At 36.0% G+C, this 22,336-nt stretch overlaps 1 protein-coding gene across 4 annotated transcripts in view; it reads left to right on the plus strand.

Annotated features, from left to right (window-relative positions):
* Nucleotides 1-22,336, plus strand: part of Ccdc141 (coiled-coil domain containing 141) — a 169,436-nt gene that overhangs the window by 46,980 nt on the left and 100,120 nt on the right. For all 4 annotated transcript variants that reach the window (XM_070019988.1, XM_070019998.1, XM_070020006.1 and 1 more), the window contains exons 5-6: nt 3,409-3,662; nt 19,774-19,890. In XM_070019988.1, coding sequence (XP_069876089.1) covers nt 3,409-3,662; nt 19,774-19,890 — 371 coding nt within the window. The remainder of the gene's footprint in view (nt 1-3,408; nt 3,663-19,773; nt 19,891-22,336) is intronic.

Genomic DNA, 22,336 nt, shown 5'->3' on the forward strand with positions numbered 1-22,336 from the left:
GAAAATGAATCCAGGCAATTATATACTGGAAAATTTGTCAAATGTCTAACAGTGTCACATCATAAGGTATTATGTCTGTGAATAGGTTTGTATATGCAGAAAAACCCAATCTTTAAAATAAGTGAATGATAGAGATTTTTTTTTTTGGGTTTTTTTTGGTGGTGATTGAGTTTGAATGTAGGTTCTTGACATTTCTAGGCAGCGAATCTACCACTTGAACCACAACCCTTAGCCCTTCATCTCATTTTGTTTTAGGTTGTTTTTCACTCTTAATTTTTGCCCATGTAATAGCCCCAGACAGTGATCCTCTTACCTACCACTTATGATATAACAGGGACCATAAGCATATACCACCATTCAACATTCCAGCTTGTTTTGTTGAGACGGGATCTTACTAACTTTTTGCCTAGACTGATCTTGAACTTTTTCCCCTGATCTCTGTGTCATGAGGAGGGAGGATTACAAATATAAATCATTGCACCTAACCTGAGATTTTGTATTCTTGAAGGCCACTGCAAAGACAGTTTATCTGTGAAGAAAAGTACATTATCATGTATGATCAACTGATAGAATAAATAGCAAAAATAATGTGAACTATGAAAATATAAGATGTAAGAAACTGATAGAAGGTTATAAGAACTGACAGAGGAAGTGTTGAAAGAATTCATATAAATGACCATTACTGTAGCAACTGACTGATTGCAGACTCAGAACATTGAACAGTTAGTTGTTTCTTTTTATATTGCTGTGACAAAACACTGAAGTTAAGTGGGGAAGAGTTTGTTGTTGTTTATTTTCAGAGGTGTCAATTCTTGGTCACCTGGCCCTGTTGCTTCTGAACCTGTATGTTGTGAAACAGAATATCATGACAGAGAGCATGTAGTAGAGCAAATTAATAGATTAACCTATTGATGAAATTATGGTTTCTCAATAGGTCACCACAAGAATAAAGCCTCAACAATTTACAAGTTAACTTTTGTCCAGAGGCTGTAAGCCTGTGTTACTACTGTTGTGGTTTATACTATTGTAATCAAAGCCAGAACAGAAAACCAGTAAGTAGTATAACTATTAAAATGTTGGCTAACTATACATATTTTCAAGGGACCAGAACAAATTGATCTCATTCACTGGCAGTCTGCAATACTGTGAGCCCTAAAATGTTCCTCTCTCTCATGTGGAAAATCTGATGTGTAAGAGTTTTCAGAAGGAGAAAAACATGCCATGTGGAAAACTCTGCTGCTTGTCTAGACATTGTGTGTGTGTGTGTGTGTATGTGTGTGTGTGTGTGTGTGTGTGTGCATGTGTACACGCACACACATGCTTCCCATATTGTGTAACTATTCATAATATAATATAATTTTTTTTAGTGCTAAGGAAAAAATACTCCCTCCAGTAAATCGAAGGGCAGGAATCGGTTATCCTGATTAGTACAGTCAGGCTATGCAAATTAAACTAGTTGATAGGGAGGCCTTCTGAAACCTGCCTTTACCTCATTTCTTTAGTTGTTTATTTTGTCTTCATACGTTTTTCATTTTCTTCTTAAAATGACACTTTAAAGTACATGCACTTAATTCATTCTCCTTTCCAGCTCTCAGAAAAATGTGTCAGTTGCAAAAAAGCACTTGTAACAATGACCTCGGCCTACTCATTGCTGTGTAGTTAGGTTCTATGTTAGAATGCTGAAGTAGAAGGCTGCCTAGACCAGAAAGAGCATGCAGCTGCAAATCACAAGACTGGGATTTTAGCACTGGTTTAGTCTGTTTGTAGCAGTTCAATGCTTGATAAAGCACTTATTCTCTGGCTCTTTTTCACAGTGCTCCCCATCCTAGCATTTAAAAAGTAGTATAAACTGGGTGCTAATGGCTCATACTTGTAATCCTATGAGGATGGCCGTACAAAGCCAGCCCAGGCGGGAAAGTCTGTGAGTCTCTGACCTTCTAAGTAACTACCAAAAATGCTGGAAGTGGAGCTGTGGCTCAAGTGGTAGAGCACTAGTTTTGAGCACAAAAGTCCAGGCAGAGCTCTCAGGCCCTGAGTTCAAGCCACAGGACCAGCAAAGTCACACATACAGAGAAAGAAAGAAAGAAAGAAAAGAAAGAAAGAAAAGAAAGAAAGAAAGAAAGAAAGAAAGAAAGAAAGAAAGAAAGAAAGAAAGAAAGGAAGGAAGGAAGGAAGGAAGGAAGGAAGGAAGGAAGGAAGGAAGGGAAAGAAAAAAGAAAAAAGAAAAGAAAATATCAATATCAATATGTTCAACCTTATTATTCTCTTGAGATACTATCTTCATGTTTTGTTTTATTCTAAGCTCAAGTTTTGCCAAGATTGTTGTGTCTTTTATTTTCAATTCTTCACTGTTTTCCTATTTCTCAACCTGATAACACGGCTTCTGTTTTCATCACTTACCCATCACAAAATTTTGTCTTCTCAACTTTTTCTCTTTTTGCCTCTCTAGATTACTAATCTCTGATCTCTATAGTTCTCCTGTCTCCTATTTTTAGTGTATTTGATCCCATCCAAGCCTTCTCCAATATTTATTAAACATCTCCCCTATAACCATCACTATGGTAAGTGGTAGAGACAGAGTCACCATTTCTATCATCATTTTACATTGTCCTAGTGGCAAAGGCACATAAACAGAATAACCATGCAGATAAATATATTATTAGAGCCAACATCAGACTTGTGGATGAAAGTAATTGTTAAGTCTTATCTAAGCACTAAACAAAAGTCTGTCTTTAATTTTAAGGCAGTCAAGCCATTGTGTGTGTGGTATGTGTGTATGTGAGAGACAGAGACAGAGAGATAGAGAGAGATGGAGATCTATAGCTGAAGTATAGACAATAGATGAATTGATTGGAGGGAATGCAATTAAGAGAAGGCTTCTCAAGTTCTGGCAAGAGATGTATCTTTCTATAATGGGGACAGAGAGAGGCAAACAGATATGGGAGATGGTAGGTCAATTTGACAGGTCTTGATGATGATAGGATGAGGGGGATGATGTATCTTGCATGACTTCTGGTTTCTATTCCTGGTTTGTAGAGAGTAGGCAGGTTTTTAAAAATCTAATAATGATTCTCTTTAATTCTGAAGTGTTTATGGTGCTCAATATACTGTTCTCAATTCCTTCCCATCTACACTTTCTATATTGGTGGTCCTTAAATTTTCAAGATTTACTCCAGAGCTCACAAACTGATGACCTACTTGTCATATGGGACTTTGTTTTATGGGACTTTTGAAATTAACAAATACAATTAGGAAGCATTTCAAAGTTATGTTTACATTGAAACTCCTGGTAAGGCAGCTGATTATTAATATAAAAGTTACACTATTGAAAATTATATGACAAAACTACACATCGGTCTAGAAGCTTGCTCAGATCATTGGGTTTTTTTCTTTCTAATTTTCTTCTAGAACTCTTAGAACGTTCTCTTGCTCTTTTAAACAAAAGTTACCAACTCACTGACTTCATAGAACTCTTCAAGAGTGATGGATCCAGTGTGAATTCTGACTTGATCCAGGGAGCTCAGAGCAGCTGTCTGAAGATTGAAAGCCTCCTGGAGCTTCTACAAGACAGGAGAAGGCAATTAGACAAGTACCTGCAGCAACAGCGGCGAGAATTGATGCAGGCTCTGCAGACATGTCTGTGGGATGAACAAGAAAACCAGGTAAACCATGAGGCCTTGGTGCTGTCTTGGTTTGGGCCAACTGACGACCAAATGGACTCATGAAGCCCTAGGACAGTGTCTCAGTAGCAATGCTCACATCGTCTTTGGTCCAAAAGCATTTCCTCTAAGCTACCATGTTGTTTTATCAAGTACGTACACAAACAAAAGTGAAGACATTTATTTTCTCTTACTATAAAATTTATTTTTATGAGCGTAAGAACATCTATTGGGAAATTTTGGAAAGTAACTATGTTCTGTTGTTGGATTCTCTTTCTCCCTTCCAGATCACCACTTTTAGGCATATTGCTTTGAAATTCTGAAATGGTAATTGTCATTTCCTGGGAAGTTACTATCATGAGTTTCCTGTCTTATGAGAGATTGTGAGAGCAGTCATGTGCCAAATGAGGAAATATGTTGTTGGCTAATGACTAAATGTGCAGAGGTTAAAGGTCTTTGGAGATGAGTTTAGAGGGTCATTGGAGACCATTACCAGACTGAGGCACATCTCTGAGCACTAGTTAAGTATACTTAACAGATAATCCTTTCATCCCAATCACTTGAAGTTAAGAGTGGACAGAACTCTTGTTCCAAATGCCTAATGCAAATAACTAGTGTATTTATTGCAACAATTCTGGTCATCCCAATCCAATGCTCAAATCTAAATAAATTGAGTGGCAGGAAATTTTAGAGAGACATGATTGAAAGATCTGGATTACATGCACTGGAAAGGAATCTTTCCTCAGTAGTTTCTATATTTCTGATACAAATTGAAGATATAGGCTGTGCTTCAAACACAGCTGGAAGCAAATGTGAGGGCAGATGAAGCTGGTTCCTATTTCCAGCTGGAACAATGAAGACTGAAATAATCATTTACAATGTACCAGGTCCTATTGTAAGTGCTGAAGATAGACAAAACAAAAGGCAAAGTGGCTTACCTCTGTAAGTTTCCTTCTAAATGTGTGTTAGGAGGAATGTGTTTCAATGTGTCTGAACCTTGGCATTCCTGTGCTCTAGGATGCTGCACATCCCTGACCTCTCCCAATCAGCTGCTGAAAGCACATCCCTCAGGGGTGGAAGCCAAAAATGTCTCCAGGCAGTGTCTGATGTTTCACAGTGGGCAAAATTACCCTCAGTTGGGAATCACTCTTTTGAGGAGATAAGAAAGTCACTCACATAATAAACACATGAACAATGATAAGTACTATTAAAAATCAACTAGTACAATGATTCATAATTTACATCGTTCTATTACTCAGCTAAGCTTCTTGCAGGAGGGTACATAGAGCACCTCCAGCCATAAAGCCTTCTTGCAATTTGCTACCTTCCTCCCTAAGGTACTATATGCCTCCTTAGCTACCTCCACTTCCATCACTTTTCCTTCACTACCTGCAGCTCCCATCCTGGCTCTGTAAGGCTTTATCTGTCAGCTCTTCTTCTCCCATATTTGAGGCCTATGGCCATTCTGCCTTCTTATGCTCACTAATCAATGTGCCACCTGCCCCACCCCCACCCCAGTGCAGTAGCCTTTTACTGAGGACTGTGCAATAACAAGAATGTTAACTCCTGGGACAAGAATCAGTTTGAAACAGTTTGTTAGACAACAGACAAGTATTCCAAAGATCTTTATCTTCCCTGTCAAAGTGTCTGTTAGCTCTCTGTCTTTCTCATTAACTTACTAAATTAGCAAAAGTAATGTGCTTACATTTAAACACATCATCATCCATAGTCAACTGTTAAATTAGGCTTCACTTGTGGTGTTAGGCATCCTGTGAGTACTGATGTTATTATGGTGACTTGTTTCTTGCAATACAAGGAATCACTTCTCCTCCCCCTCCCCTGTGATCTGCCTGGTTGTCCCTTCTCTAAGTATTGATTATTTTACTGTTTCCACAGTTCTGCCTTTTCTAGTGTGTTACCTAGTTGGAATCAGGTGATCTGACTCTTCAGATTGATGAGTTTACTCAAAATTAGGCAATCAAGTTTCTTCTATGCCTTTAGCTTAATAATATTTAATTGTCTGGATATACTGGTTTATTCATCCATTGACTTACTAAAAACATCTGTATTGCTTCCAAGTTATAGCAAGTATGAATAAAGTGCTAGAAACATTCAGGTAGAGATAGGTTTTGGTGTGGATATAAGTTTTCAACTAATTTCAGTGAATACCAAGGAGCATGATTTCTACTTGGCATGGCAAGGGAAGAGATTTCCTGTTGCTTCATATTTTTTTTTAATTGTATTTTATTTTATTTGAGAACATACTGTACAGAGGGGCTACAATTACATGGGCAGGATAATGCATACATTTCTTACCAAGCATTGCAGCCTCCTCCTTTGTGTTGCTTTATATTTTATCTAGCATTTGATGCCATTACTGTTTTGGATTTTGACTGTCTAGTAGGAATGTAGTTACATTACCTTGTGGTTTTAATAGATCTCATCTTGAAATTGAGAATAGTGCTTAACTCGCAGTTGTTCTAATGTGTCAATGAAATAACAAATATAAAAGGTATAATAAAATACCTAGCATTCTAAACTATGCTTAATAAATACTTGTTTCCTTGCCCTCTTCTACTGTTCTTATCTCTATGAACTCTCTAACCTGAGTTTAGCATTAGTGATATGGTCATACTGATTAGTGATAAGGCCATACTGTTACTTGTCAGAGGCTCTATGGACATGGTAAGAATATACATTTGAGGGTAGGAAACTAAAGTTTTCTTTTAGACTCGATTACTATTAGTCCTTGAGCCAACACTAATTTAATTACAATAAATACTATTTTAATATATCCCATTAAGCAATAAGATATTCCTTTCCTTAAATGTAAAACTTCTGCTCTTAATCTTAAAAATCTCATGTTATATTTTCTCTTTTACCAGCAGTGAAGTAGCTAAAGTAATTAATATTAAATGTGGTCTATCTTTTTTGTCCTTGGGAGAACATAGATCTTGGGACCAGACTATTGGCTGAGTTTAAAGCATAGTTCCACCATGAATCAACTGGGTGATTGTGGTTATTTAAATTCTATGAGGCTCAGTTTTCTTGAAAAATATGATAATAATGCCTACCTACACATGTTGTTAGGAGGATCAAGTGAGGTTTTTTATTTTTTAACTTTTATTGTAAAAGTGCTGCACAGAGGAGTTATAGTTATGTAAGTCAGGTAGTGAGTACATTTCTTTTTGAACAGTGTCACCTCTTCCCTAATTTTCTCTCAACTTGTCCCTCTTGATTCCTTCCTCCACAAGTTGTCTAGTGAGTATCACTGCTGCATTTGTTTTATTTTATTTTGTTGTAAAAGTGCTGTACAGAGGGATTACAATTACATAAGTAAGGTAATGAGTAGATTTCTTGATGAATATTGTTACCCATACCTTCATTTTTCTCCCACTATCCCTCCCTCCCAACTACTCCCCCACCCAGCATTTGTTTTAAACACAAGTGTCTGGAATAGTACTGGGCACACAGTAACTGCCACGTTAATATCAGCGATATTTATCTTCATAGAGGAAAAGGATAGAGAAGGCCCCACATGTACATACTCTCCCATTCCTTCTGCTCTACAACCATGCTCAAAGGCTCTTCTTGGACAAGAGGAAAATTCCATTATTTATTTTGTGTTTATAAGCTATATCAAATTAAATTCACTTTTATAATATTAATAGCCATGTTTAATGTGCAATGGGCACTCAATAGTTCAAACAAAAAAGATAATATTTTCCCCTACTTGTGACTTAATAATGCTTACTCGTTGGAAATGTGGAGATCACTATCCATGCAAATAATTGATATTAACATTTTGGCATACTGCCATATTCCAGGGGCAGAGACCTTTTTTTTTTTTTTTGGCCAAGGGCCATTTGGGATATTTATACTATCATTTGCGGGCAGACCTTGCTGTATTGAATTTCACTTTGAAAAATGCTCCTAGATTTATTGGATTTCAAGTCTCATCTATGATTTCATTGGCAAGGCCAAACCAAATGATTTCACAGGCCTTTTATAGTCTGCAAGCCAGACATTCCTTACCCTGGTAATTTTATCTGATCATAGACCTGTTCACAAGCAAATAGAATTATTGAAGAAAAAAGCAAATAAATATATTGTTACTGGGCTCTTAAAGATAAAGTATAGACATGTTCTCCTATCAAAAGTAGAGTATTTGGGTGCTAATTGCTGAAACCTACCTACTTGTGTGGTTGAGATTAGGAGGATCATGGTTTGAGGCTACCATGTGCTAAAAGTTCATGAGATTGTATCTTAACCAGTAGCTGAGCATGGTGGTGTACAGCTACAAAGCAAGCTGCTATCAGGAAGATTGTGATTCCAGAGCAGCCAGGCAATAAAATTCATGAGACTCTATTTTAAAAGAAAAAGCAAGGTATGATAGTGCACAAATGTTAGTTTACCTATGTCAGAAAGAATATAATAGGGGGATTATAGTCCAGGCCAGCCTGGGGACAAAGTGAGGCCCCATCTCAAAAATAACCAGAGCAAAATTTTATAGAGGTGTTTCTCATGGTAGAATATCTGTCAAGCTTCGAGTATGGAGTTAAAACCCCAGAACCACCAAAAATAGAATAACTAATTGTGATATATATATATAGTAGTCTGTTATTTGAATTAATACCTTAAATTAACACAATTTTAAAACAATTTAATTAATTTAAACTAATTTATATAATTTAATACAATACAGATGAGAAACTCATCCTTCTTCAGTTTCTCAACATTGTCAACATTAATTAAAGTTTGCAGGGTTGATAATTATGTAAACAAGCAAATACTTGAAATTTTTAGTTAATATAGCTTATCTAGTTATAGTAAATCTCCTATCGGAACTAACTTTTCCAGTGCTCTGTTTTATAGTTTGATGGATTTCTTTTTTGGGGGGTGGGGGTGGGGTACGGTAGTGGGGCCTGAACTCTGGGCCTGGGCGCTGTCCCTCAGCTCTTCAGCTCAAGGCTAGCACTCTACCACTTGAGACACAGCGCCACTTCTGGCTTTTTTCTTTTTGCTTATGTGGTGCTAAGGAATCGAACCCAGGGCCTCATGCATGCAAGGCAAGCGCTCTACCACTGAGCCACCTTCCCAACCCCTAGTTTGATGGATTCTGCAGTGATGTAGAGTACTAGGAAAGACATAAATTGAATGTGATAATTAAGAAGTCAGGGCCAAAGACTCCCCTGTTCTTGTAGGATCTGACTCACAATCATACAATATTGGAACCATACTTCATTGGATTACATAGACATTTTTTTGCTTGTACCTGTTTCAAGGGCACATTAGAGCTGTCCAATTATATATTAATAAGATATCAACTTTGTCAATCATTTTAAACACTTCTGAAAATGGGAAAATAAGTGGAGAATTAGAACGAAAATGACTGGTAAATTGTCTTGTGGATGTCTGAAAATCTGATGTACTTGCTCTCTTAAGATTAATTTGAAAGATAGATTAATGTTTCTTTCTTTCTAAAGCCTATGGTCTAATGTTTTTGAAATGGTCAGCTAATTGTCCCTTTGAAAAGAAGTGAAGACCAGCCTGATACTGACTTTAGATTTACGCAATTACAGAAAACAGTAAATGAAAACCACAGATTTTTCTGTCTTATTTCTGATGTGACCAACAGGAAACACAATCACATCACGGCATGTTCTTTCTTTATTACTATTTTTCAGATGTAAAAAAAATCTTCATTTGTTTTGCATTGAAAACATGAGGAGCTGCTCTTTCTTTTCAGCTCTAGTGGCATCTTATTTTGCAGATAATCTGTTTCATTAATGAAAATCAGAAGCAGCTTGGAATATTTTGTGCATAATTAATTATCTTGGCAAAAAGATTTATGAATGTAATTTTTCTCAATTGTTCCAATCAGGCATAAGTGAGACAAACAAATATATTAAAACTAAGCTATTCGTGGCCTGTTTGTATAAGACAGTGTCAAAGACATCTAAGATAATTACGACATAAGGGTAGAAATTTTCTTTTTGCTACCCAGAATACATAGCTTTATAAGGAACATAGCTTTATAAGTTACATATCTTTGGGGGGAGGGAGAAAATAAGGTTCACATGGAAAATGTAACTTATAGTGTGAATACAATGCATATAATAATGAAGTAATTTTCACTGTAAGATGACACAAAAAATGACCTACATACATGTTTGTAAGTTTTCTGATGTAAGCTTTTATCTTCTAGCTATATTTAGGCTTTAAATGATTGACCAGATCAAATTATTATAAGATAATATTAGAAGTGTTAAGGATTTTTTATTTTTAAATTCTTCTTTGAAACTATCTTTTCAATTTTCTTCTGTCTGGCAGAAGACCAAATGAGAGTGATATGAAAATCTAATAGTCTGGTCTAGTACCAGGCACAAAAATTGTTCAGTTACTCATGGATTAAAATTTATCACAGAATTTCATTTTAGCATATAAGATTCTTATAAAGCCACAAAATTTCTTATATTTGTAGAAGCATGTAATTTTGAAGGTAATAGACCATTTCCTAATTAGAATTCATGCTAATCACAATTGCCTTTAATGTCCCTTAAAGCCAACAGAAGGACTAGTGTGTGTGTGTGTGTGTGTGTGTGTGTGTGTGTGTGTGTGTGTGTATAAACATATATATATATATATATATATATATATATATGTATGTATAGTAGAAAGCAATACTGGATTTTACATTTACTGACTTGGTAGGTTTGAAACAGTTACTAACATCTGTGCTTCAGTTCCCTTTCCTGTAAAATTGTGGTAATAATTGTATCTACATAGATTTGTTGTAAAAGTAAATAATATATATGTAAAAATGCTAGACCATATTTGTGATAGGATAACTACCTAGCAAAGCTCATTTTTATTTTTTAAGTTCAACTACCAGCATAAACTGCATATTAGCTGGATCTCATAACCATTCTCTAAACTGCTAGATAATGTAGGCTTCACAATGTTCTTATATGCAGAGGAACAAATTCCATTTTATAATTTCTTATCTAGCCATTTACTTTCTCTGAAAGACAGTAAAAAAAAAATCAACTAACTCTTCCCAACTTGTTCCACCCTTTGACTGCTTCTTTGCCTAGTCTACACATATTATACTTGACTACATTTTTACTAAACCTAGTTTTCATTTCTGAATACAGTTGCCTTCTTGAGCTTTCATCTTCTACTGTTTTGTTCACAGTCAACCATGCATCAAACACACTAAATAAAAAATTATAAAGCAAAGTCATAACTTTCAAAGACTTTTTATTCCAGTGAATTCTTTTATAAGGGACAAAACTGTGAATGAATTCATTCTCAAACCTGCTATGTGTGCTCGATGAGGAAGATTCTACCATAGCTCACAACCCTCTACCTATTGCATGATAAAATTAGTTGTTGCTGAGTGAGCCATCTGAAAAGCTCTGGTTGTCTATATATCTCTTTTCACCTTCCTGAGTTCTTTTCTTCCCTGCTCTGATGTTAGAGCTATTGCTGACTGAACTATCTGATAAACTCTGGCTGGCTGTGTATCTCTTTCCACCTTCCTGAGTTCTTTTCTCCCCTGCTCTAACATTGAAAGGATTATTGGTTTTTCTTTTCTTCTTGGCACAGACTGTATCCCAAATTGGCCAGAGACAGGAACTCATTTTCTCTTTTCCCTGGCTTTTATAGTCCCCAAAGAAAGTCAAAGGCTTTCTTATTTCTATTGTTGTTGGTGGTGGTGGTGGTAGTGGTACTGAGGCTTGAACTCAGAGCTTGTGTTATCCTTACTTTTTTTGTTCCTGACTGATACTCCACCACTTGAGCCACTCCTCCATTTCTGGTTTTTGCTGTTTAATTGGGAATAAGAGTCCCACAGACTTTTCTGCCTAGACTGCCTTCAAACTGGAATCTTCAGGTGTTAGGATGCTGGGTAGCTTGGACTATCAGCATAAGCCCCAGGCACCTGGCTTTTTTTCCAATTAATTTGAATACATTTTATAAAGAGATTATATAAAAGCAAAATCAGTGCCACACTTTAGAAAGTTTATAACACATTGAAAAAGCTTAGCAGTTATTAATTAGTTGTTGATTAATTATAATCAATGTGATAGTTGAGACTCACTCTTTTCTTCTAATAAACAAGGGTATAGACTTTAAGTTCAGTATGAGATCCACTAAGCTCATGAGCTAGAAATTGAGATGGTGACGTGAAAATCTGAAACACTGGCTCTATCTCTCTCATGCTTACACACAGTGTATAGAATTGGCTCAAAGTCTCCAAGTAGCTTGGAATTCCAAATTATATTGGGAAATTCATGCCACAGATCCTTTTGATACATTGCCAAGACTCTGGCAATGTATCAAGCTTGTTTCCTTTCTTGAAAAAGAACTCCTTCCACTGCAGGAACCTTCAATGACATAGTAAAGGTACTGCTAAAAATAAAATTTAGGTCTAACAACTTTTACTGTACTAATTTTATTCATTAATAAGTTGTCTCTCTACAATTCAATAGTTAGAGTTGGAGAGCCTAATACAAGTAGAATTTGAAAGCAATGTGGGAACAGGAACAAGTCTCCAGTGACATTTTTCTTGAATACAGATGTAGGAAGTTGTACGTTAATACAAGGCAGAAAAATTAAATGCATTAAATTATTATTCTAGGCAGGTAGTACAGTTACCTATAAAAGCTGTTTATAAAATAAAAAAAAATGCCACAAGATCATGAGAGAGAATCCTGGGATTTGATAATTTGGGGAAATTCTGATACTTCTAGCTGACTTCAGTGATTCAAGAAGGGCTCCCACATTTAACAGAATATGATTGTGCACATTACATTGTCTGCCTGGAATCTCTAACATGAAGCCCCAAAACAATAGGCCAATGGATGGCAAAATGTATCTAAAAATAGATACCACTCTACATTTTTAACAGCATTCAAAGACATGTTTGCAACATCTGGTTTGCAGTTCTTAACTGGGTTTATTTATGATTCCAGAATCAGTCAGTGGGCTACCAAAAATGGTTCTAATTGTACATGTGCTAGTTACATTTATTTAAAAATGTGTCTTACATAGAGGCAGTCAGATTGGTTTCAGCTCATACCTGCCTAATTCGGATGTGGTTTGAAGAGCTGGCCTCTTGTGGTTGGGCAGTTAGCCTCTTGTATGAATCAGTCAGTCTTCTCTTCATCAAGTTAGGTTGTCATTTACTATATATAGAGAAATGTTTAGGCCAAACTTAAACTGTATGGAGGCAGTTCTAGGCTAACCAATTCAGCTTAAACAAAGTAATTCTGCCTCATCTCTCAAATCCTCAGTTATAAACATCTGTAATATGGCTTTAGTACCTCTTCAAACACACATGATCACCTACTAGAGCAAATGGATATTTGAATCTACTTTAGTATAGAGTATATTTGACTGTATTTCCCTATACAAAATAAAGACAACTGGTCTGGGAAGGTGGCTCAGTGGTAGAGCGCTTGCCTTGCATGCATAAGGCCCTGGGTTCGATTCCTCAGCACCACATAAGCAAAAAGAAAAAAAAGCTGGAAGTAGTGCTGTGGCTCAAGTGGTAGAGTGCTAGCCTTGAGCTGAAGAGCTGAGGGACAGCGCCCAGGCCCAGAGTTCAGGCCCCAAGACCGGACCCAAAAAATAAAAAATAAATAAAATAAAATAAAATAAAATAAAATAAAATGAAATAAAGACAACTGTTTTTTTTCCTTCTATTAACAAGAGAAAAGTATCAAAGCCCCATTGGAACTAAACTTACTGCTTTTATTAACATGGCTTCAAAATCACTGTAGACATTAGAATTCACCTGTGACCATCAACTGCAATTGCAAAACTTCCGTATTTTTGATAATCAATAGAAACTGCTAAACAAATCTTGGGTTTATAAGAAAAGTAACTAATTCCCTTTTCCTTCTTTATCAGTGTTTTTTGTCTTCAGTAATGAGGGGTTGTTTGGGAAGAACTGCTCTGCACTAGGAAAAGAAAATTGAAGTAATTTGAAGAGATTATCATCTTCCCTTAAGCATTTCTGCTAAGGTGATTTGAATTATTTATTGGTAGTTCCCTCCTCAGGCATAGTTTTAAATAAAGATTAAATAATAGGATCTGATCTCGGTGTGTAGAACAAAATGCAAGAAAAAAATCTGCAGTGGCAGTCCGATGCATAGCTTCGACTATATAAAACAGTTCTTCTTGTTATCCAAATTGTTTATCATTGGCCATCAGAGAACGTTTTCTAGTCCTTGGATTCCCAGTAGTTTAGTTTATCTTTAGCATGCATCTCTTAGGAGCTGGGATTCTCAGTGCTTCCTCTCATGAGTCTCAGCCTGTTGTACAGTTCCTATCCAGTGCAGCATTCCCACTGGGCCCCAAGGATGGCACACAGGGCCTGAGTCTGTGTTAGAATTAAGTGCTGTAACTATAGCTTGTTGTTCTCCAAAATCCTTTATTACTGTAGATACTGTGAGAAGGAAAAATAAGCCTGAGTTCTGCCCATGGCATTTCTAACTTTGGAACTTTCCTTTTAATCTGTCTTTGTTTCAGTTTCTGTAACTAATAGCTTGCTGTTCTCCAAAATTCTTTGTTTCTGTAGATCGATACTATGAGAAGGAAAAATAAGCCCGAGTTCTGCCCATGGCATTACTGGCCCCAATTTTGGAACTTTCCTCTTAATCTTTCTTGGTTTCAGTTTCCTCATTTGTTGAAAAGGTAAATGTCTCCTTCATAGAAAGGATATAAAGAACAGATGATGTAACATTGTTTCTTTGTTTCTTTGTTTTTGTGCCAGTAGTTAGGGCTTGAACTCAGGGACTAGGCACTGTCCTGAGATTTTTGTCTTTGTCTTTTCTTTTTTTTTTTTCTTTTTTTTTCTTTTTTTTTTATTGTGAAAATACTGTACAGAGGGGTTACAATTACATGGGCAAGATAATGAGTACATTTCTTATCAAGCATTGTAGCCTCCCCCTTTGTTTCCCCTTCCCATCCCTTCCCATCCTCCCCCCACCCCCCACCCAATCCTCCCCGCTTCCCCCCCACCAAAGTTGTAAAGTTCCTTTTCGACATAAGGACTTGTACATCTCACTGTTGCAATGGGTCTTTTCTCTTCCTTCTTCCTTCCTTCCTTCCTTCCTTCCTTCCTTCCTTCCTTCCTTCCTTCCTTCCTTCCTTCCTTCCTTCCTTTCTTTCTTTCTTTCTTTCTTTCTTTCTTTCTTTCTTTCTTTCTTTCTTTTCTTTCTTTTTTTTTTGTGCTTTACTTGAGCCATAGCTCCACCTCTGGCTTATTTTGGTAAGTAATTGGAGATAAGAGACTCACAGACTTTCCTGACCTGGCTGGCTTCAAACCATAATCCTCAGATCTCAGCCTTCTGTATAGCTAGGATTACAGGTATGAGTCACCAGCACTACGCAATGCTAACATTTTTTTTTTTTTTGGTTGGTCGTGTGGGGTGAACTCTGGGCCTGGGTACTGTTCCTGAGCTCTTCAGCTCAAGGCTAGCACCCTACCACTTGAGCCACAGCACCACTTCCGGCTATTTTCTGCTTATGTGGTTCTGAGGAATCAAACCCAGGGCCTCATGTATACAAGGCAAACACGCTGCCACTGAGCCAACTTCCCAGCCCAACATTAACTTTTTTTTTTTTTGACATTTTTATTGTAAAAATACTGTACAGAGAGGTTACAGTTACATGAGCAAGGTAATGAGTACATTTCCAATGGAGCATTGTTGCCTCCTCCTTTGTTTATCCCCTACCATCCCTTCCCTCCCACCTCCACAACTATACTTCCTCCCCCCCCCCAGTTGTAAAGTTTCAACAGAGTCTTGTGCATCTCATTGTTACAATGGGTTAATCTGTATCCCTATTTAAGCATTTTGTTTTTTCTCCTTCCCTTCCCCAGATTAGTTAAGTGTATATACAAGATGCAGGGCCCCAACATCAAATACATGAAAACAGGGGTTTACCATAGGGGAGGAACAACACTAACATTCTTAATATTTTTAATATTTGAAGTCTATAAGATATCATGTCTATTTTACACTTAGAACCTGATTGGTTTGGAGTACTTTCCCAGGCCTCACTAGATATGGGTAGTTAATGCTGTTGCAATGGGTGACACAAAGTCTACAATTAAGCAGATTTTTTTCTGATATCCTTCTTTAATGTTCAAAACAGCTCTTGGTTTATTTTTTAACCTCCCTGATTCACCTTTGCATTTCATTGGCTTCTGTTTCTACCTCTTGTAATCTCCTGATGGATGCCAGGCCACTCCCATCCTCCCAAATAATTTGTCCAATCCCTTTCTCTCCTAGGTAATATGTCCTATCTAATTCTCCTCTTCAAGACTATCTCTAACTGCTTGGGTGATCATAAGCATTGATTAGGTCAAGCTGAAAACATGAGATATAAGAAAAAGAGGGGAGGAGGGGAGAGATGGGAGGGCAGGGATTGGTAAGGGGAAACAAAGGAGAAGGCAACAATGCTTGATAAGAAATGTACTCATTACCTTACTCATGTAATTGTAACCCTTCTGCCCCTCTGTACAGTATTTTTGCAATAAAAAACTTATTAAAAATTATTTGTATTACCTTCTTTTATTTAATTAATTAATTATTTTTACCCTATCAGTACTCAGAACCAATTTCTAGTGTGCACTTTGAATGCCTTTCGTTCTTCTTTTCCACAACACCTCAACTGAAGGCTTACGTTTTTGCAAAACCATGTTCTAAAGAAATGTTCTAATGTATCATTTACGGTACTTATCACTCAGAACAGCAGCTGAGGTAATTTAAAAGCTTATTTTAAAAAGTGCACTTGGAATAACTATGCAGCTGTCAGAGGTAGCTACTTACTAGACTGAATGATTGATTTACAGGGTATGAGTATTGTGGCTGGCTTGCTCTTGGTTATTTAGGGTGTCTTATTTTAGCCTGAGTAGAATTCTGAGAGCCCCTTTTTATGTATATGCCACAGCATGTGTGGTAAATCTGATCTATGAGGCTGTTCTTCCTAGAATGTGTGAATGCTTCATGATGAGATGGAACAGCCTTGTCTTTTTTTTTCTAACTAGTGTCTAGCTAGTGTCTTTCTAACTATGTTTGCTTTTAATATGCTGTTTCTTTCTAAGGTACATCTACTAGTAAACATACTGAGATCCAAAGACTCAACCAGCTTTGACAGGCAGGTATACAGATCAGATATAGGTATGCAGACTGAATATCATCACAGTTTTTGAACCATGTTCTCTTGTACGGGATAGCATTGCCTTCTTGGAATAGTATCCTTTGAAGGCTGAACTAGATCAGCCAAATCCAGAGGATAAGGCCAGTTGAAAATCAGGTGAAGTCATTTAAAAATCAAAACCATTCCTTCTCTTCTAGCTTTCATCACCACTGGCATGTGTTGGATGACAAGTTTTTGTGCACAAAATCTAATAGGATTAACTGAATGTTTGGATTACTCACCTGTTTGGGAAGATTAGTGAACACATGCTTATACCCATATTTCATTCACTCAGCTTCTATATTAACTGTCCCTCAAAAGAGCATTCTTGAGATTTCTAGGTTCCCCTACTTCAGCTAAGAATAAATTAAACTGACTTCAAATATCTAATAAAATAAATGATCTCTGAAAGTTAGCTGTATTCACCATCCACTTAATTTTGAAGAATTTTTTAAATCCTTCCTCTGACTGTATTTTTGTGTGGACTCACTGAAACTTTTGTGATGCAAGATGTCATTTGTTATACAAAATAAAATAATAATTTTATAATTCTTAATAAAGTGCCCTCTGTGGGTCCTAATACACATATTATACACATCATCCAGTTTTATTTGGGATAGAATCAAAACAGACTGTTTTCAAGTAATTATAAATACACAAAATATAAAGTACTTTAAATATAGAGGTGACTCAATGGTTTATGTAGTATACATAGATTATCAAATATTCTGAAGATATCAAGGTGCATTTCCTGGGAAAACCATTGTAGAGTCACTATTATTCTTTTCTTTGCACAGAGGAAGGACTAAAATTCTGATTAACAAACATTTCCAATTTGTTGAAAGCAGGAGAAAGCCTGTTGGTCCATATTTTGTGATCCATTCTGAAGTAGGAAACTGCTGTGAGCTGGTACAGATGTTTTGGTCATAATTGCCATTGTGATCTAACTCCTGTGTCACAAAGGGTCTTTTATCTAGATTAGCCTCTAATTTGGATTTCTGTAGTGTATGTAACTTTTGTGTGTAACTTTTGGCCTCAGCGCTCTTATTGACCTCTTGTTTCACATATTCCCTTGTGTTACTGGATTTAGAAGAAGTCTCATGGCTGTTATAAACAGACAAAATAAATAGAGACAAAGTATCAGGCTTGGGATAGTCCCACCATTTTGAATGGATGCTTTTATCATCTTTGAACTTTGAAGTCAAAACTCCTGATTCCTGGGCTGTGAAATTTTCATTTATCTAGACATGGTAGCAGGGGACAGTGGAAAGAACATGGATCTTGGAATCCTGTAGAATTGAGAGCAAATTCTGTTTCTGCCATTTACTGTGCAGCTCTGGATAAGCTGCTTAACTTACCTGAGACTCATTTTTATCACTACAATGATTATAGCATATTTCTCATTGAGTTGTCAAAAATCACAAAATGAGTGAATTGTCTACCTTATTATTTTCTGTTAAGAATCACTAGTTAGGGTTTGATTATGAGGATAATGCTGTATAGTACTTTCAGTGAAAATCCAACTCTCTTTCCTTAAATTAGCATGAGGAATATAAATGCAGGAATCTTAAGTCATAGGTCTTAAGGGCTGGTGATAAAGCTTATATGAAGAGTGTTTAGCACCAAGGAGGCTCTGAGTTCTATTTATTGCATAAAAAAGGAAAAAGACATAGAGTGAGACAGACACAGAGAGAAAATATGTAATATTCTTTTCAACTTCTTTGATGTTAGTTGTTTTAACAATGTAAGTATTGTAAGTCACATGTATAAGAATATGAGTTATGTCTTTAGCCACCTGTAAGGTCAATAGATTTTTAATATTTCTATTTGCTTTCTAAATATGGGTTTCAGCAGTGGCAATAAACTAAGTGTTCTTCTTTCTCTCCTTTCCTATATTTTCTTTCTCTCTCTTCCTTCCTTCCTTTCTTTCTTTCTTTCTTCCTTCCTTCCTTCCTTCCTTCCTTCCTTCCTTCCTTCCCTCTCTTTTCTTTCTTTCTTTCTTTCTTTCTTTCTTCCTTTCTTTCTTTCTTTCTTTCTTTCTTTCTTTCTTTCTTTCTTTCTTTCTTTCTTTCTTTCTTTCTTTTCTTTCTTTCTCTTTCTTTCTTTCTATCTATCTTTCTTTCTTTCTTTCTTTTCTTTCTTTCTTTCTTTCTTTCTTTCTTTCTTTTTTCTTTCTTTCTTTCTTTCTTTCTTCTTTCTTTCTTTCTTTCTTTCTTTCTTTCTTTCTTTCTTTCTTTCTTTCTTTCTTTCTTTCTTTCTTTCTTCTTTTTCTCAGTGCCAATTTTGGAGCTTAAATTCTGTTCCTGAACTTCTGTGTTCAAGACTAATACTGTACCCTCTTCTGGCCTTTTAGATAGTTAACTGGAGATGAGAGTCTCAAAGACTTTCTTGTCTGGTTGGTTTTGATCTGTGATCCTCAGATCTCAGCCTCCTGAGTAGCTAGGGTTACAAGTGTGAGTCACCAACACCCAGCTCATTTTCTTTTTCATAGTGGAAAATATAATTCTGCAAATACCATTTTTGTCTTCATAGAGGTCTCTGTAACTACACTCTAATTTGTATTTGTGGCTAGGAAAGAAGGCATATTTAGAAAGAATGCTTGTTTTGTGGACTGAATTGGTTCTTTTTGAAGAAAGCTTGAATCATTTTGTTTATGCTTTGTTATCTACTGAGTCTTTTCATGCTTTTCAGGTTTACTTTGTTTCTCTTATAAATGTAGAGAATGAAAAAGAGAAAATTTAAAAAGCATTCAGACTAAACTAATCTAATATATATATGATTTGTTTAAAGAGAAGTTAAAGTAGCTAAAGTTATGGAATGTTGAGGAAATAATTTTAAGTCTTTCCTTGTTTAGCCAAATCATTCTAATTTTGATTTCTCTTTTGTTTCTTCTTCCTAGGTTACTAGTTGGTTTGAGAAAAACATAAATGATTTGCAGGAACAAGGTCTAGGTTCATCACTTTCAGATAATGAGAAGCTAATTTGTAAGCATGAAGAACTGATAATAAAAGCAAAGGTAAGGGACAGGCATGTTGAAAATGATTGAAAATGCATCACTTTCTCTTGAATATGCTTTCATGAGTGATTTAAAAGAGAAGTAAAAAAGTCTTTGAATATTTCAGTATTTATATACAAAAGATCCTGAGACTTTTCTTGGTACTATTGTTCATTGACTAGGCTTCAAAATAATAACTAACTATACTTCTTGTATAGTTACTAACCATAAGACACTGTTCTTCGTAGGTATAACAGAACAGAACAATAATTTAAATGATCACAAAACCCCAAAGGATAGGTAAAATTTACCTGTTCTATGGATCAAGCCAAACAGAGGCTTGGAGATGCACAGGAAATTGACTGATGTCATGTAATATATTGTCAGCCAGTGTTGATCCAGTTTTGTGCAATCCAATCCAGTTCTGTGCTAACTTTGTTTGTAAAAGCATCTATGCTAAGATCTCATTACACTATCACTTTTATGATATCCAGGTATATTTTAATTATTCTTACCTTGTATTTTCCTAATTCCTTAATTCAAATTTCTCAATTTTGCAAGAAGTCATGGTTACCAAACAGGCCATTATATTTAGGTGTATGAATGTGCAGAAAGGGAACCTCAGCTTGCTGAAAATAAGATGAACAGCATGGCTTTTCTTCCATTGTATACTGTTCTTTGAAAATCAACTAATTTTTGTACATGTAAGGCCTATTAAAATTATTTACAGGTTCTTCATATTGATCTGCAAGGGGAAAAAGTCCATATATTAGACTGAGAACAGTAAATGCTGAAATACCTATGAAGACATAAAAACTCTGTACTATTAATCACTTAGGTTGGCAGCTGTAGGTTGGGCTCCATCACAAAACTCGGAGACAATGAGCCAGCACTACTAGATGGTGTAAAAATGAGGAGAATTGGAGTTGATGGGGTGAGAGAGAAGCAGCAGATTGCATTTATTTGACTTAAATCTTATCTCACAATCTTGACATACTTCAGGGCTTTGGGTTTCTTGTTTCTGCTTTATCAGGTACTATTCTTTCTTATAGGTATTTGAACAGTTTGACTTGAATATCTAAGTGGCTGTTAAAGGGTACAATTACAAATGATTATTAATATAGTAATGATCACTAATTTTTTCAAGTTCTTTAAGTTTTTTAGTTTTTTAAAAAGGCAATTTAGGAAGTTAATTTTTTTCCCATTGGAGTTATGTAAAATCTATTCTTTGTGTGTCAAACTCAATTTATTTTTGTTTTTTTCTTTTTTGGTACTTGGGATCAAACCCAGGATGTTGTACTTTCTAGATAAGCCTTTTGCCACTGAGCTACATCCCAGCCCCGAACTCAAATTTTATCCATGAATTTTTAATCAAAAATCCTCAAATAAAAGAAATAACTCAAGGGGGAGGGGACGGAAGATGGGAAGGGTTGGGAAGGGGAAACAAAGGAGCAGCAACAATGCTTGATAAGAAATGTACTCATTATCTTGCCCATGTTATTGTAACCCCTCTGTATGGTATTTTCACAATAAAAATAAATAAATAAATAATAATAAAGAACTCAAATTGTATAGCATAGCTATGTCCTTTTAAAATAATAGAAAAAAAAAACAGCATCTTCACAAAATTTGGACATACCTTGGGATTAACATGGACAATACCTTATGGTTATTAAGAATTTTTAGGGATTTTTTTAATGCCAGTCCTGGAGATTGCTTGAACTGTGAACCAGGGTGCTGTCTTTGAGCTTTTTTGCTTAAGGCTAGTGTTCTACAACTTGAGCCATAGCTCCACTTGTGGTTTTTGGTGTTTTATTGGATATAAGAGTCTTACAGGCGTTGTCGCCTTTCTTGCTTTGAACCAGATTCTCTGATCTCAGCATTCTGAGTAGCTAGGACTACAGACATGAACCAATGATGCATGGTAGTCCTATGGATTTTTGTCCCAATGGATGGTCTGGAGTTAAGATATATCTTGGTTCTAGTAGAGCATACTTTCTGTTATTGAGCTTCTGGTATGCACAAATAGAAAAGCATATGGATATTCTTTCTATCATTATCCTTAACTGTCAGGCATACTAAGGAATATTATAGACCTCCTTTTTTTAGAGTACCTTGCACAGCAACATTGACAGGAAGTTATAGAGATTTCTCATTTACTTCCATCCCTTCCCTGTCTCCCAGTGTCCTGGTTAACTACATTCTACATTATATCTACATTTTAACATTTGTTTTAATTCGTGGAACTAAATTATATATCATTATCACTCCCAAACCCACTGTTTATATCAGTCTTTACTCTTTTTTATTGTGAAAATACTGTACAGAGGGGTTACAATTACACGGGCAAGATAATGAGTACATTTCTTATCAAGCATTGTAGCCTCCTCCTTTGTTTCCCCTTCCCATCCCATCCTCCCCCCACCCCCCATCCAACCCTCAGTCTTTACTCTTGATACTGTATATT

The sequence above is a fragment of the Dipodomys merriami genome, unplaced genomic scaffold, assembly GCF_024711535.1.
Source record: "Dipodomys merriami isolate MVZ:Mamm:240054 unplaced genomic scaffold, mDipMer1.0.p SCAF_1, whole genome shotgun sequence".
Lineage (NCBI taxonomy): Eukaryota > Metazoa > Chordata > Mammalia > Rodentia > Heteromyidae > Dipodomys > Dipodomys merriami.